Source organism: Agelaius tricolor, unplaced genomic scaffold, assembly GCF_023055355.1.
Source record: "Agelaius tricolor isolate 1412-34295 unplaced genomic scaffold, bAgeTri1.0.p SCAF_15, whole genome shotgun sequence".
Classification (NCBI taxonomy): Eukaryota; Metazoa; Chordata; class Aves; order Passeriformes; family Icteridae; genus Agelaius; species Agelaius tricolor.
The window spans coordinates 19,817,798-19,835,069 of record NW_027269275.1 but is presented as its reverse complement, the minus strand read 5'-3'; the positions used below and the strand labels follow the sequence as shown (position 1 = coordinate 19,835,069).

Genomic DNA, 17,272 nt, shown 5'->3' with positions numbered 1-17,272 from the left:
CCAAGCACAGCGCTGGGGCAGGGGGAGGCTGCCCTTCCCCCTGCCATGGGAAAACTGGAGCAAATCCCTGGGTTCTGGGGCTCCCCGAGCATTGCTGCGCGTTTAGGGCCCCCATCCCCAAAGCCAGGGCTGGGGAGCTAAAAAAAAAATGATGTGCAAGGGATGAATATTTATCTGTGGGTGGCAAGTGACAGATGCTGGGGCGAGGATTCTTGGGTACTTCAGTTTGCTGGAGGTAATAACTGGAATAGATTAATGAGAAACATCCTTCCCTACAGTTGCCTCCCCGGTGCCACCGCTCCCGCACACAGCGGCCTCTGGGACCCAAACACACAAAGTTCAGCAAGGCTTGGTGTCCAAAAAGGCTGGAGATGCCCAGCTTTGGTGGTTTCCACCCAGAATGGAGCCAGGCAACTGGGAAAGGGATGTGGCCTCTGGGTGCTGGGAGCTGAGTTGGTGAAAGTGGCCTTGGAAGCTGGTGTGGAGGAGCATCCACAGTTACCAGCACTCTGCATTCCCCCAGCATGGCATTCCTTCCTCCTTGGAAGGTTTGCAGAGTCCCAGGGGGAGCATTTTGCCACAGACCCTGCCCTTTCCCAGCACTGCTCCTCTTCCCTCCTCCCGAAATCGCAAACATGCGACGACGACGTCGCTTTTGGGTCCCCGAGCGCCGGGAAGCCGGGCTGGCCTGACAAGATGGAAGGAAAAGCTGTTTCCTTCTGGTAGCTTCTCAGAAAACGCTGAAACTGCTGCTAAGCCACCCCAGGGTGGGGATGCTGCCCAGGTTTCCCTAAAAAACGCTGCTCTGCAGAGGATGGGGAGTGCGCCGGGGCGGGGGCACGTGCGTGGCCAGGGACAGGGCCAGCCCTGCAACACCCAGCCCTCAGAGACCTGTAGTTAGTCCAGACTTCTGTCTGTCCTCCCTCAAACCTCCCAGGCAGGGGCTGGGTGCCAGGAGGAGACAGCACCCACGTTGGGAGCAAGCAGAACCCCCCCACAGCCCCTCCTGAGCGCCTCGGATGTGGGAGACGGCGACGATTCCCTGCCCAAGCTTTATTTTTGACTGAAGGACTGCTGGGATTTATCCATGGCTTCCAAACACACACCCGGCACATCCCAGCTCAGTCCTCAGCATCCTTCCAGGCAGCTGAAACAAAAGGTTGCAGCTCTCTTTTTCTCGGGGAAAAAACAACCGGACCAAATGATCATTAAAAATCCCGAGGTGGTTCCGCCTCTCCCTGCGAGAGCACAGAAAAAAAGCAGCTGCAGGTGAGGTTTAACCTCCCCTCCCTGTGCAACCACAAAGCAGCAAACTGGGCTTTCCAGAGCAAGGTCTTGCAGCACCTTTCAGCAAGGCTGCGATGGAGCTCCCCGACGCTGCGATTTCCTCACCGGAGCCGTATGGAAAACCATAACACCCTAACAATAACCCGAGAGGCTGCTTCAGGAGGCCTCCATTCCTGGGAAAAGCAGGGGCCAGCGGAGCCCAGGGCCCCCCAGCTGCTGGCAGGTAGGCCTGCCTCGGATTATGGTGGCAATTCCCATTGTGGAAGTAGCCCCAGCCCAGGAGAGAGGATGATACAGCCACTTACAGCACGGCGCCAGCTGTTTCTCCCAGTTCAGCCCTAAAGCTTGTTAGCCCAGCAATTTTTTTGGGTTTGATCGCTCCAATTGGGTTTTCTTGTTTTTCCTCTAATCCCAGTTTCCCCTCAGCATCTCGTTAAGCCGTGTTGACGGCAGAGAAGAGCTCTGGTGATCCCTCTGAGCCCCTACGCTAAGCATTAAGCCGTAAACTAGGAATGTAAGACTCTTGTCTGAATTAAAGTCTTTTCCCTGGCATCACTGAGTGTGGGGCTGCCTTTGGAGGGGCTGGAGGAGGAGCAGAGCCCCCCACCCCTGGCTGGGAGCTCTGGCAGCTCTGGAGCTGCCCCATCCACCCCGGATCCCTCCCCACACACACACTCGCCTCCATCCTGCCCCGCGTTGTTCCCATGCAAATCCTACAGGTTCCAGTGGTGCAGTCAGAAGTGCCAATCCCATGTGCAACTTGGGTTGTGTCCCCAAGGCCTGGCCCACCCCCTGCTCTGACCCCTCTGGGCCAGAGCTGGGCGTCCCCCCACCAGCACAGCCCCTTCCACATCCCAAAAACCTGCTCGAAGAGAGGAAGGAGGGAGGACCCAGCGCCCAGAGACCCCATGGAACGTTTGGGGCTACCTGTGGCAAAGAGCTGGGCTGGTGCCACGCTGGGCCGGTTCCTTCTCTCCTGCAGGGTGGGAGCATCGCTTGATCCAAGGCAGCAGGTTGCAAACTCCCAGAGTCCAACCCAAACCCCGCTGGGAGGATCTCCCCACCACCCTGCAGCCCACCTGCCCCAGCCAGGAAGGGATCAATGCATCACCTACCTCCATCCGAGTAGGTCTCTGTCCCGTAGCCATCCTGTAATCCATTGCTCCAGGTGCCTTCGTACTTGGCCCCGTTTCCAGTGCATTCCCGGACCCCGTACCGTCCCTTAAATCCATGGGTCCACTCTCCTTTGTACACCCACTTCCCTTTGCTCTCCATGCCAATGCCATGGCGCTTGCCCTGCGCCCAGGTGCCCTGGTAAGTGTTGCCACTGGGCCAAGTGTAGACCCCCAGCACCTCAAAGCCGTGACTCCAGGAGCCCGAATATTCACCTTGACCCTTCGGGCCGGTACAGATTCCATGGCCATGAGCCTTTCCGTCCTCCCAGCCTCCACAGTACGACCCTCCATCGTCAAAATTAAACCTTCCCCCACTGGACATGCATGTAATTCGGTTTGCAAATCTCCCAAAAGGTGAAAAAAAAAAAAAAAAAAGAAAAAAAAAAAAGGGGAAGAAAAAAAAATAATAGGAAGAAATGCAGGAAATAAAATGTGAACGATGACTTGGGGAAAAGGAAATAAATAAAAATTTAAAAAATTAAATCAAATCGAACTCAATTGAAATCATGCACCAGATCCAGGGAGCTGCTTAAGCCAGTTTCTTGTGATTATTCATTCTCTGGGAGTATGTTGAGGATCAGTTCTCTCTTCCCCTGCTGTGGAAACAGGATCATTAAAAAAAAAAAAAAAATAGCAGCAAGAACAGCAGCAGCTATTGGATTTTGGTGCAAACGACTCCACCTAAAAACCATCCAAGGCAGGGAACGGGGGTGGGGGAAAAGGAGAAAAAAAAAAAAAAAAAAGAAAAAAAAAAAAAGAGGCCAAATGCCAAGAGAAGGGAAAGAGGGGAAAAAAAAAAAAAAAAAAAAAAAAGGGAAAAAGCGAGCGCTGGGCAGCCCCGGGGGGAGGATGCTCAGAGCCCCCGCGGAGCCCCCCGCCGCCGGCCGGGCTGGCTGGGGCGCAGGGCCGGGGGCAGCGGCGGGCGCGGCGGCATCGCGGGGCTCGGCAGCAGCAGCGGCAGCAGCAGCAATGCGGAGCCTCCTCCGCCGCCCTCCCGCACGGCTCCCGGCCGCTCCCGCACCGCGCACGCCCCGCGCCCCCTCCCTCCTTCCCTCCCTCCCGCCGCCTCCCCCGCGCCGCAAACCTCAGTGCCGGGGGGCCGCGCTGGCCGCGCCCGGCCCTGCCCGCATCCCGGCCCGCGGGTGCTCGCGGCGAGCCCGGGGGCTGCGGGGCGCTCGGGGGGCCTGGGCTCGCCCCGCCGCGCCTCCCCCACCCCTGCCTCGGCGGCTCCCTACGGGGATAAATCCCGCTCGTTAATGAGCAGGATCCTGGGCTCTCTGCTCTGCCTCGGCTCCCGGCGCCGGGCTCAGGGTGGATTTAAAGAGACAGGAACTGCGTCGCCTTCGCCTCGCAGCCCAGCCGGGCCGCAGCCCCCCGCAGCCTCCCGGGATGCTCCCGCATTTTTATTTATCCCTCCGGCTCTCCCCAGCGGGGCGGAGAGGGGCCGGCATCCTCCGCCGGAGCCCCCCGTGGGCAGGTGGCTGGGAGGACACCGGGGATGGGCCGAAGGGCTCCGGTGCCGGGCAGAGCCCGCTCGGTGGCGGCCCGGGCACGCCGCAGCTGCAGCACGGGCTGGTCGCTGTTTATTGATGGAGAGGCCGCGCTGTGCTTCGCCCCGGGCTGGGGGCAGCGCTCCGGGCTGGGGCCGGATCCGCATCCGCTGGGTGCCGCTCCCCTGCCTCCAGCACCGCGCATCCCACCGGGGTCCTCCCAGCCCATGGCGAGGCCCTCCGCGCTCCGCTCCGCGCATATCGGGGCTTTTCCTCCCTGGGTTTTTTTTTTTTTCCTCTCCTGGAATCCTCCCCAGGCTCGCGTTGTGCCCCCGGAGCAGGCGGGGTCCGGCTCCGCTGGTGCATCCCCTTGGATCGGAACGTGCCGAATCTTTTTTGGCACCGGGATGCGTGTGCGGGTCCGTGTGCCTGCAAATATCGATGGATTTGTGTTAATACTCCAGGGGATTCACGCACCAGTATTAAAGGGGGAGCTCTGCTGGAGAACGATTTCAAAGATGCTCACAAGTGCTTATAAAGCAAAACCTGGGAGATGGAGGAAAAACTCAGCTCTTCCCCAAAATCTCGGATTTGCATCCCGCAACCAGCGTTACTGGAGCGGGGCTTTTGAGCCAGATCCAGCCTGGCCAGGACTCCAAGGGAAAAAAAAAAAAGAAACAAAACAAACCAAACAGTGTAACTGCAGGTGATGGAAACCCGCGGGATTTAGGCTGCCTGTGCTCGGTACCTGCCTCACTGCCCACCCACCGGCAACTTTCAGCCTGTGTCTTCCCACTCAGTTGTTTTGGTTTTTTTTCTTCCCTCGATGCATTTTCTTGTCCATCCATGGAAACACATCACCACCCTCCTCTGGAAGAAAACCTTCCTCTCTCTCTCTGGGAGCTGGAGGGAAGAGATGCAACTGGAGTGGGTGGAAATTTTCCCACTGAAGCATTTCTTTCCAGTAGAAAATGTCTTTTCAAACTACCCCGAGTCCTGAATGCAAGAACTGTGCTCATTATACACTGGGGGGCTTTATTGTTTCCTTCCCTGAAAATCCCACACTCCAGGTGCTGCATTTTTTGGCAACTGCAAACTCCCTTTTTTTTTTTTTCCCACAGCGGGAGAATTTGGGTGGGAACCCCCAAAGTTTCCAAGAAAAACACCAGAACTGAAGCTGCTTAAACACATATAAAAATTTTGGCAGGGAACAAAAGAAATTCCAGTCCCCTTCTGTTGCTTTCTCAGTAGTTTTAGACAGTTACAGTTGTTTTACATGTTAATTAGCCAAATAATCATTGTCCAGCTGTTCTTTTGGGGGGATTTGGTGGGATGGAGGGATCTGAGGCAGGCACCAAGGTGTGACACCCCTCTGGCCAACGTGGGATGCTGCTCCTCATAAAGCAGGTGCTTAAAATAACAGCAAGTTTAATGGCACCTGGTGAAGAAGAAACTCCCAACAATCTGCTCCCTTTGGAGCTCTGCATTTCCACCATGGATAGAAAACACCCATTGCTCCCACTGCCCAATCCTCCTTTTTCTTCCCCCATCCATGCTCAGTGATTTATTATAAGCTGATTTGCCTTTTATTGTATTTTTTCATCATTATTTTTTTTAATCCCAAACTTCATCTCACTCACCTCCTCATCCACACATGCACCAGGTATTTAAAGAAAAAACCTGTCAGCCCTACCTAACAGCATCTGTACCCCTGCAATTGGTCACATCTCCTGGAGAAATCCTGCAGCCCAGCTTTCCTGACCTGGCATGGCAGGAGGGAAAAGCCCGCTGGCATTCAGGGCTGCTGTGAAATCCAAGCTGGAATTTCCCTCAGCCTCCTGCACACCAGCAGCACTGAGGAAATGTGAACTGGTCTGGAGAGGACTCCCCAGGCTGCTCACTGGGGCCTCACCTTCTCAGCATCCCATCCTAATTAGGAATTCCTTCCCAAAATCCCATCCAACCCTCCCCTCTTTCAGTCTGAAGCCATTCCTCCCCTGTCCATGCTCCTGTATAAACTCCCTCTCCATCACCTCTGAGATCACCGAGCCCAACCACTAAAATCCACACCTTAACCCTGCTCCCAGTGCCCCAGGGTGCCAGGGAATTTTCCTGCCTGGAATGCTGCAGCCCTGTGCTTTATTCACCCTCTCCATCCGATTTCCACTCGTGCTTGGAGGCCCTGACCTGCCAGTCCTGACTGGAATCCCACTGGGACTGGCTGGGAGCAGCTCTGACTCATTAACAACAAGGAAATAAATGATCCACAGAGTTTCTGGATCAATATCCTGGGAAATAAAGCACGAGGCAAGAAGGGTCTGCAGCAGGGACTCGACACATTCTGCTTCTCTAAGCAGCCACATCCATAATATCTAATAAAAACCTTGGGATCCTTGGGGAATTCTGGCTGAGCAGTGGATGCTGGAGGTCCTGAGCTGCCAATATTAAAATATCCTCAGAACTTTGGGGGGGGGGAGGGGGACAGATAATATCCTAATGGAAAAAAAGATTGTCTCCAGCATGAGGGAATTCCACATTTATCCTCTCTCCAGCAGGTGAGGGTGGATTTCTCACTGTGCCAGGCATAGGCCTTTGTGGCTTGATTCTGTTATGTGCAAATGAAGTAAAGCTCAAAGCAGTAATGTATAAAAATCTGTATATTTACTTGCCACTTTAAAAGTGAATCAGAAAATAATTACAAGTCAGATCAATTCAGAGAAGGACTTTAAGTGAAAAATGTGTTGAAAAGGGAAAAACCTTTAAGAATATTTTACCCAAAAAGCAGCAACACAGGCAGGAATCTTTGTTAAAATAACCAACAGCACTTGGAAAGGAAGGGAAAGAGCTGCCAAGACTGACACACAGAACATAAACACACAAAAGGAAGGAAAGGGAAACTGGTTGTAATTAATAAACCTCAAAAGCTGGGGAAATTAAAGACAGAAGGATATTTTCCATGAGTTCTGAGCAGTGGGGTGATCTCCATCTCTCAGGTGGAAATGGGAGGTTTATCAATGACACAGACAAGGCAGGGATGATCAGTGAGGGATTTATCCTGGTGTTTGGTGGGAAAAAGGACAACATGCTAAGGAAATACTGCCCAGGAGAGCCCAGGAGCATCCAGGGGATGGAGCTCAGTGGTTTCAAACCAGGGCACCTGAATAATTGAGATGGTCGTGAAGGAGGTGGCCAAGGAGCTGTGGGGACACTTCATGGGCGTTTCCAGGAGGTCTTGGGAGAGCCACTGAAGTGCCAGAGGACTGGGAAAGTTCAGAGGACTGGGAGAAATCCAGCACCACACTCCAAGGGGACAGGACACTGTGGGATTGCAGTGTTTAAGGCCGGGAGGTTTCTTGGACAATTATGGAACCACAAAGGCTGAAGTGGGTAATTAAAAGAGGCCGGTATAATTGGTAATTAGGGAGGGTGGTGTAGTGAATGGCAAAGAGGAGGCTGAGGGGAAAGGCAGTGGAGAGTCCTGGCTTTCACCTGCGGGGTGATGGGGTGTGAGGCAGAGATAATCACACCATGGAATTCCTCAGCCTTCCACACAGCCCTGGGTTCAGTCCCTGCCATGGATGGATTGGGAAAAAAGTCAAATCAACAGGGCCTGCATCAAATAAATGAAACTGCAAAAGTGAGGGGGCTCAAGGCTCAGCTGTGAGCAGGGAGGGAGGCACTGAGCAGGACAGATCTGGGATGAAGTGACAGGACAAGAGGGAATGGTTTTAAACTCAAAGAGAGGTTTAGATCTGATATTGGGAGGAAATTCTCCCTGTGAGGGTGGGGAGACTCTGGCACAGGGCAGCTGTGGCTGCCCCTGGATCCCTGCAGTGCCCAAGGCCAGGTTGGGACAGCCTAGGGCAGTGGAAGGTGTCCCTGCCATGGCAGGGGTGGGACTGGATTGTTTTATTATCCCTTCTAACCCAAACAATTCCATGATTCCAATATCCTGCCTGTGCCACCTGCATGGAGGCAAAGGGCTCAGAGCAGGCAGGAGGAAAAAGGAGGGGTTTGCTCCCTACCTGCAGCTCAGAGCCCTGCAGAGTGGGACTCCCCAAAAACACTCCTCTGGCAGCACAGGAGGAATCAGTGGTGGCTGTGGAATCCTGCAGCAGCAGTGGGGATGAGAAGCCCTCTGAGATGGGCTCAAACTTGATCCAGGAATGGATATTGTTGAATAAACAGGGCTTGTAACCCTTCTGAGGATTGCTCACCTTCCACTCCACCCTTGGGATTGCACAGATGGTGCAGCCACCACCAAGCACAAGAGCCAAAATATTCCCAAGGTCTCCCACCATTAGATTGAAATGTGCAGCTTTGGAAAGCAGAATGATTTTCATTTTTCCTTCCTGCTCCATCCCTCCCCCAGTGAATTGAATTCCTGGGGTGTAGCATCACCTGATGTTGCCTCTAAGTTTTCTTTTCTTCACTTGGTCTCTGGCTAAATGACCCCCCAAGCCAATTAAAGCCCAGAAGGATGTTGCAGCAAGCAGAACTGCTGCTAATCTTCTGGAAGATTGGAACTTATGGAAGTGATTGAAATGGTGGGAAATTACATTACTTGGACAAGGTCATCCTTGGAGTTGTAAGCAGCATTTTTCTTTTTTAACATGTGGCTGCTTCAATGCTAATAATCTCACAGGTCAGGAGAAGCCAAGACCTGGGTTAACCAGAAAGGAAAACTCCTGTGTGTCCTTGGGTTTTGCTGTGCAAAAAGAAGAAGAGCTGAGGAGAAAAGGATGAAATGTTTGGCACTGTGCAGCAACCCTGCGAGGGGAAATGGGTTTGCAAGGAGAGGAAGGATGGGGCTGGATAATGGGCATGTTCCAGGCATGTGGGCAATAAATTACCTCAATTGTGCTCCCCGTGCTGGGCATGGGCTGAGTGCATTCCCTGGTCACTGCCTGTGCAGCATTAACCTGCTGCACAGGACGTGGCTGTTTATCCTGCCAATTACTGCCAATCTAATCAGCTTCAGCCGGGTAAAAATAGAGCCAGTTTCCGTGTGGAAATCAAGAGGCACAAAAACAGCAGCAAAGAAGCTGATCCTGATCAGCCAAGCACATGGGAGGGAAAGGTTTGCAGCAGGAAATGGGTTGGGATGGTTTTTCCTTGTGGGCAGGTGGATCTTTTCCCTCAGGGCTGGGTTTTCCCCAGCATCCATCAGGCAGCCTGAAGGGGAGTGTGGGAATCACTCACAGGCAGGCTGAGAGCTCCTCAGGGCATGGATGTGCTTTCAGGAGAGAAGGAACAGGGCTGGAAGCAGCTGGAAGGGACACACGAGGGGAGGCTGATGCATGGAATGCAACCCTGGAATGGTTTGGGTTGGAAGGGATCTCAAAACTCATCCCATCCCACCCCTGCCATGGGCAGGGACATCTTCCATTGTCCCAGGCTGCTCCAAGCCCCAGTGTCCAACCTGGCCTTGGACATGTGCAGGGATCCAGGGGCAGCCACTCTGGCCTCAGCACCCTCACAGAATCCTTCCCTAAAATCTGATCTAAACCTGCTCTCCATCAGCTAAAAGCCATTCCATGATGATGGAGGGATGGATGGATGGATGGATGGATGGATGGATGGATGGATGGATTGAAGGATGGGTGATGGATGGATGGATGATGGATGGATGGATGATGGATGGATGGATGGATGAATGGATGATGGATGGATGGATAGACATGGATGATGGATGGATGGATGGATGGATGGATGGATGGATGAATGGATGATGGATGGATGGATAGACATGGATGATGGATGGATGGATGATGGATGGATGATGGATGGATGATGGATGGATGGATAGACATGGATGATGGATGGATGGATGGATGATGGATGGATGATGGATGGATGGATGGATGGATGGATGGATGATGGATGGATGGATGAATGGATGATGGATGGATGGATGGATGGATGGATGGATGGATGGAGGATGGATGGATGGATGGATGGATGGATGGATTGAAGGATGGATGGATGGATGGATGGATGGATTGAAGGATGGATGGATGATGGATGGATGGAGGATGGATGGATGGATGGGTGGATGGATGGATGGATGAATGGATGGATGATGGATGGATGGATGAATGGATGGATGATGGATGGATGGAGGATGGATGGATGGATGGATGGATGGATGGATGGATGGAGGATGGACGGATGGATGGATGGATGGAGGATGGATGGATAGAGGATGGATGGATGGATGGATGGATGGAGGATGGATGGATGGATGGATGGATGATGGATGGATAGAGGATGGATGGATGGATGGATGGATGGATGGATGATGGATGGATGGATGGATGGATGGATGGATGATGGATGGATGGATGGATGGATGGATGGATGGATGATGGATGATGGATGGATGGATGGATGGATGGATGGATTGAAGGATGGATGGATGGATGGATGGATGATGGACGGATGGATGGATGGATGGATGAATGGATGGATGATGGATGGATGGAGGATGGATGGATGGATGGATGGATGGATGGAGGATGGATGGATGGATGGATGATGGATGATGGATGGATGGATGGATTGAAGGATGGATGGATGGATGGATGGATGATGGACGGATGGATGGATGGATGGATGGATGATGGATGGATGGAGGATGGATGGATGGATGGATGGATGGATGGATGGAGGATGGATGGATGGATGGATGATGGATGATGGATGGATGGATGGATTGAAGGATGGATGGATGGATGGGTTTGAGTTCCTGTGTGCTGTGGCACACACCCAGTGTTCAATAAGATCAAGCTGCTCTCCCATGGAAGGGGCTGTTGAAGGAGGTATTGACCAAGGAGAAGAGGAGGAGGACATGGCTCTGCAGGTGCTGGGACCCCATCCTCCTTCCCTCCATCCCTCCATCCCTCCATCCCTCTCTCATGTTTGCTGAGGGACAGAGGTACATTTTTTGTGATCTTGGAAGGTGAAAAATTAAACCAAGGGAAAACAATGGGATTTCCCCTCACCACACTTAATTTGCCCTTTTACTTTACCAGATCACCCTACAAAAAATGAGTGTTGATCTGTCTGTCCATAATAAACCCCAGATCCATCTCAAGGAGGACACAGGCAGTGGCCCTTCTTTGCCCTTCTCATCCCAGCTGGAAAACCCCCTTATCTGCAGGGCCATGGCTTCCCCAGCCACCCCCATCCCCCTGCATTTCCCACCCTCCTCACCTGCCTGGAGCTCTGGGACACCCTTGGCAGGGCACAAACCCCAAGGTGACCAATTTCCCACAGCTGAATGTGCCTGTGAACAAACCTGAGGCAGCCAGGCTTGCCCAGACCAAAGAGGGCCCTCATTTCAGGGCTCAGGATTCTCTGTCTGAGCTCAAGGAGCGGGAACGGTGCCGATAATTAAGGGACATCTGTCACCCTGTGCTCCTGCTGGGACTGTCAGGAAATGCTGACATCATGTGAGGAGAAGAAACCTGCTCTGGAGCAGGGCTTGGCATGCTGGCTTCCAGCTCCAGCCCTGCCACGGGCAAAGGCAGCTCCTGCCTGGGCTTGGGAAGGGCTGGAGGAGCTGCTGTGGGGCTCAGCCGGCCCTCCCAGGAAGGGACACGTCCCAAAGCTCTGCCAAATCTGGAGAAAAAGCCATTTCTGCTGCCTCTGCCCCTCCTCAGCCTTGACACAGGGTTCAAGCTGCATGAGGTTAAAAAATAAGCAATTTGGAGGTTTTTTTTTTTTTTGCTTTGGAGGGTATTTGGGGTATTTCCTGCCAAGAGCTTGGGTTTTTCTGGCTTAACAGATAGAGGAAGGGGTTTTTTAAAATTCTGAGAGCTTTTATAACCCAGAGAAGCTGAGGTTGTGGCTGCCTCATTCCTGGCAGTGCCCAAGGCCAGGCTGGACAGGGCTTGGAGCACCCTGGGATAGTGGAAGGTGTCCCTGCCATGGCAGGGGTAGAATGGGATCTTTAAGGTCCTTTCCAATCCAAACCATTCCAGGATTCTGTGATCCCTAAGAACTCCTGGACTGTGGGAGCTGGGATTTAACAAGTATTGGCCAAATGGATTTTGGGTTTGGTTTTTTAAAAATTATTTCCTCAAGCTCCCAGTGGGCTGAATCCTCAAATGTGACATCACTGATGGGGAAACTGAGGCAGGGACCAAGGACACACTCACTCCTCTGGTCTAACCCTTTGCAAAAGGTGCTGCTCTGACCCTTGGGATTAGAATCTGCTCTCAGAGGAAGGAATAAACCTCAACCAAGAATTTTGGCACCTGATGAGAAAGCAGGGCTCCCTCTCTCAGTTTAATGGAGCTGCTGATGGACGAATTCCTGTGTGAATAATGAATGTTTGGAAATGCTCTGAGCACTGCAAATGCAAAGGACACTGTGATTTCCCTGGGCTCTGAGAGCCAGTGGCAGAAGTTCCCAGAATTGTTTGGACTGTAGCAATAGGGATTTATAATTCATAACAAAGGAGAAATGTCTCTCAGTGAACCAAGAAGACACAGTGATTTAAAAAAGTTGATGCTACACATATATTTTCTTATGAAATTCTGTCACATAAGAGTGGTCAAGGATCTTTTTTCTGGGCAGATAAATACCTATGGAGGGATTTATTCCATATTTGATGTAGGTTTTCAAACCAGGTTTCCTTCTTGCAGCCTGTTTTGTAGGGATTTAAACAGATGCACACTTCAATCTGGAGTATCATGTCCAGGCTATCCAAGCATGAGAAATTCCTTTGCTTCCCAAAAGCCAGAGCAGAAAGTTATCCTACACATTTCATGCATTGGGTTTAAAAGAGGGAAAAAAAAAAATAAAAAAAGCAAAGCACGAAACAAACCCTCAGAAAACTCCAAGGCAGATTCAGAGGGTTTTGAGATCTGCTTAAGGAATCAGCAAGCAGGATTCAGGAGCAGTTAATAACAGACTGTATTACATGGCACTATTAACATGGGATTATCCAGGAGGAAAAGAAAGGGTGAGGGATAAAGGAACGTCGCCCTACAACAGTGAGACCTGCAGAAATGGAGCCACGAGAATTCTAAACCAGATTAACTCAGCTGTCACTGTCAGGCACCAGCACGGGCACAAAGCAGGAGCAGCAGGGATGGGAAGGGGAGGATATTTGGATTTTCCCTGGGATGAGATGCACACCTTGGTCCTGCTGAAACAGAGGAGCCCAGGTGCTGATAAATCCCGGTGGAAACTGTTCTGAAGTGAGGGAACTTTGGGATTTGGACTGAAACTCCTCCCAGACATGATGGGATGAACAGAACTCCCCAAAAGGAGCAGAGCTGGAGGCTGGATTCCCTGTCCTCATTCACTTCATACCCAGCTTCACTTCCAGCCAGGAAAACAATCTTCCCTGGGCTTCCACCTCCCAGAGAACCTCTTCTCACACCCACCCCAAGCTCCTCGTTTACCCTCTGCTCATATTTCCAGCATTGCTCGGGCCTTCCCTTCAAACTGCCTTCATGGTTTGACAGGATTTTCAAGACCCTGTGAATTTTGGCTGGTTATTTCTGGAGCTCTCAGGGTAAAAGCTGCTGCCAGATGAAAACTTCTTCCAATTTTTCATGTACCTTGAATGCCCCATCCTCACCAGGAGACAGGAGCACACAGGGGGCTGAAATTCTAAAGTAAGGGGCCCAAGTCAAACTTTGGAGTGAAAAGCCTCCAGGTTATTTGTTGGAAGAGCAAATTTGGAAGGAGCTGGCTTTCAATCTGCCTGCAGGCACCCAGCTGATTAGCAGAGCTGCTGAGCACTCAGGTTTGGCCTCCAGCTCTGGATTTATCGACCCTGAGTGCTCACACACAGCTCTGGAGTGCTGCAGAGCAGCCTCTGCTCCTCCTGACGTGCTGGCAGCACCCAGCCCCGACGCCATCCATCCCTAAATCTCTGTACAGGCCTCCAAAATTCCTGTGGGGCAGAGGGATGCATCCCAAAATGAGGAAATCACATCCTGGGGAAAAGCAGAACCATCTGAAATGAAACCCTGGCCCAGCTGAAGTCAATGAAAGTTTGAACAGGGCCGAGGTCTCGCTCTGCCTGCAACAGGAGCCTGCTCCAGTGTCCCAAAAAAACCTCCTTAAACAAGAGCAGGCTGCCCGTGGTTCTCATCAGTCTCAAGTACTTCCTATGTTTATTTTCTTGGCCCAGCCCCAGCTTTGCCAGTTGCTGCTCTGTGCACTCTGCTGGCCTGTGCTCCCTCCCATGTCCTCACACGTCCTGGCTTCCCTTCCCTTCCCATCCCAAACTGCTCTGCTGTGCCACTCTGAGCCCTGATCCCACCCCAGATACCTCTATATTTATATTTGCTCCCCAGAATGCTTTGGGACCATTTTGGGCAGAAGGATTCTCCAGCAGTGTAAGATGAGACCTTCCTTTGGGGGCTCTTCCCATGAGGATGTGGCTGCAGCCCCAGACCCTGCTGTTCCCATCCTGGGAAATCAGGGTGCTCACAGGGACCAGGGACCACAGACCTGGGGACAGACAGAGTTTCTTCTTGTCCCATGGCCACAGCAGCAAGGAAACAGCCAGGGATGGGCAGCCTGTGGTCTGTCCAAGCTCCACATGAGATGCACTAAATCCCTCCTTGTGCCACCAGGACCAAAAGGTGCCCACAGCCAACAGCAGCACTTGGCCAAGCGTGGTTTTATTGGAAAATTGCTGTCCCATACAAGCCCCTTGCTCCTTTACCACCCCTGGTTTCCTGTCTGTCAGCCAGAAATAATTGCCAATGCATGATGCTGACTTTTGGGTTCAGAAACACCAAAAAAGCAGGGCAAGAGGCGGCTGTGTGCTGGACACAGCCCTCACCCACCTGGTCAGGACACTGCTGCTCCTGCTTTGCCCTGAGATCAGCCCTGCTGGTGTGGCTCAGGCTCAGCCCTTGGCCCCATCTGCTCTGGATCCCCCACTGGGAGCTGGGACAGGAGCAGACGGCCCCAAAGCTGAGCCACCTTGGCAGAAATCCACAGGGAAAGCTGTCAGGATGTGCTGCAGAGTCAGGCAGGGCTGCCCTTTGGGATTGGCCACGTTCCCTTCCCCTCCCTCACTGCTGGCACCTGTAGCTTTCAGACACTCATCCCAGGGAGGCTCCCATCCCCTCCTCAAGCAGAAATCCATGTTCTCCTCAAGATCCCACACTGGACAGGCAGGAGAGGGATGCACAGGGATGGATGTGCCCAGAGGCAGGGCAGGGACACAGATATCTCATCATTCAAGGATTCCTCTCATTGTTCCCCCGTGCCAGCAGCAGCGTCCCCCTGCAGCTGCAGCACAAGGGAACCACTGCCCACACTGCTGGGAGGGACAGGACACGGGCAATGGCTCCCACTTCCAGAGGGCAGGGATAGGTGGGATATTGGGAAGGAATTCTTCACTGTCAGGGTGGTGAGGCCCTGGCACAGGTGCCCAGAGCAGCTGTGGCTGTCCCTGGATCCCTGGCAGTGCCCAAGGCCAGGCTGGACAGGGCTTGGAGCAGCCTGGGACAGTGGAAGGTGTCCCTGCCATGGCAGGGGTGGAATGAGGTGAGCTTTGAAGTCCCTTCCAACCCAAAACATTTCTCTGATTTGTGATTTCAGAGATTCTATGACTGACTTGTCATTTGTGGTTTCAGTGATTCTGTGACTGATCCCAATAGTTTCACCAACCCTGCCACAAAATTACAGAACTTTGTTTCTCCAAAGCTTCCAAACCAAGCAGGACACTTTAAAATCTGCTCTGCCTGCTGCAAGCTGCCCAGACCTGAGCGTATTCTGCTCCTCCAAAGGGGCTCCTCTGGGATGGAGAAGAAAATCCATTCAATAACTGGGCTGTTTTCTGATGATGGGTGGAGTAGAGGAATGGGGCCCATCCTTTCCTGTCTGTCCTCACCACTACACCTCAAGCACAACCAGGGACAGCCATACAAACTATTGCTCTCCACCAGAACCACCACTTTTTTGTGGATAAATCTTGTTCTCTTTAAATGAAGATTTCCTATTCACGTCCAAACAGTGCCCAGAAGTCCTTGGGAATGTTGAGATCTCCACATCCACTTCTTGAAAACACATCCCTGCCTGCAAAATACCCCCAGTGAAGTTTGGACTGTGCTTCCAGGCACATGGTGGGAATCTTGGAAACACCCTCTGCAAATCCAAGGGTTGGACTTGGTGATCCTCCTGTGTCCCTCCCGACCCAGAGCATTCTGTCACTCCATGGTTCTACTCTAGAAAGGGCAGAAAAATGAGTATGGTCCAAAAAGGAGGATGTGGCCTTGCCCAGCCCCGAAATACACGGCCCAAAGTTGTGTTTTCCACGATTCCTGGGCTCTGTAGCAACAGAAGGTTCCTGGCACCCTCTAATGGAAAAGCTCCGTCACTGAATCACCGTCTCGGGCTGCGACTCTTGGCTCCTGCCTTTCTATTTTTAATCCAATATCACAGGAATAACTGCGAGCCAGGCACGATCCACGGCGTGCCAGGAAGGACCTGGAGAATGTGCAGAGCAAATGTCAGGGCTGCTCCTGGGGAAGGAGAGGCTGCCTGGTGCTCGGCCCCGGCCCCGGGAACCCGGCGCTCCCAGGAATTGCTGCTTTACTTATGGAAATGCAAGGGAAGAGCTCAGCAGCGCTGACATTTGGGCTTTGTTTGTGAATTTAAGGCCCATGCTCGGGGGTTAATCGCGTTACATTGCCTGTCCTTCCCTTTCCCCCTGCTCTCCCTCGGCTGCATTGATAGGGTGGAATTTTCTAGGATATTTTTCCAAGTTGGGCATCCTGGAAGTTGCTCCCATCTCAGGTCGGACTCGGCTCTGGAGCTGTTTGTAAACAGAATTCCTGGTTGGATTATGAGGTGTTTTTAAAGCTAGAAAGTGACACCCACAGCCAGGGAAGCTCTCCAAGGATTTGTGCCCAGCTGGGGGGGACACCTGACATTTAGAGGCACAGAAAAAGCCGGGGTGGTGCCAAGCCCAGGGCTCCTGTCAGCCTCAAACATCTCACAGCCAGGCAAAGGGGGCAGGACACGGCAGGAGCTGGGATCCACTCTGGGGATCCCTGGGTGCATCAGGAGAAAGATTTGGATTTTCCATAGGGGCTCAGTGAGATCCCTGCCCAGGCAAAACAAGGAATTTCTGCCCAGTGAGAGTCTGCCCCTTGGACCCAGCCCACCAATCTCACCCTTGTTCTTCACACTCTACACCCAGAGACAAATAAAATCATTTAAATAACTGTTTAATACAGGAAAATCCAATTTCCAGCAAATGCTGCTCCATGCCAGTCTCAAAGCTTTGGAGGGGAGCTTGGAGTCCTTGGAGAGGGGCTCTTCATCAGGACACAGGGA

General features: G+C 52.5%; 1 protein-coding gene across 1 annotated transcript in view; it reads right to left on the bottom strand.

Moving 5' to 3' along the window:
• The window catches only part of JPH3 (junctophilin 3), a 49,957-nt gene extending 46,488 nt beyond the window's left edge, over positions 1–3,469 (bottom strand). The window contains exon 1 of the mRNA XM_071440811.1: positions 2,403–3,469. Within this exon, the coding sequence (XP_071296912.1) occupies positions 2,403–2,784 (382 nt within the window). The 5' untranslated portion in view covers positions 2,785–3,469. The remainder of the gene's footprint in view (positions 1–2,402) is intronic.
• Between the last annotated feature and the right edge of the window lie 13,803 nt (positions 3,470–17,272).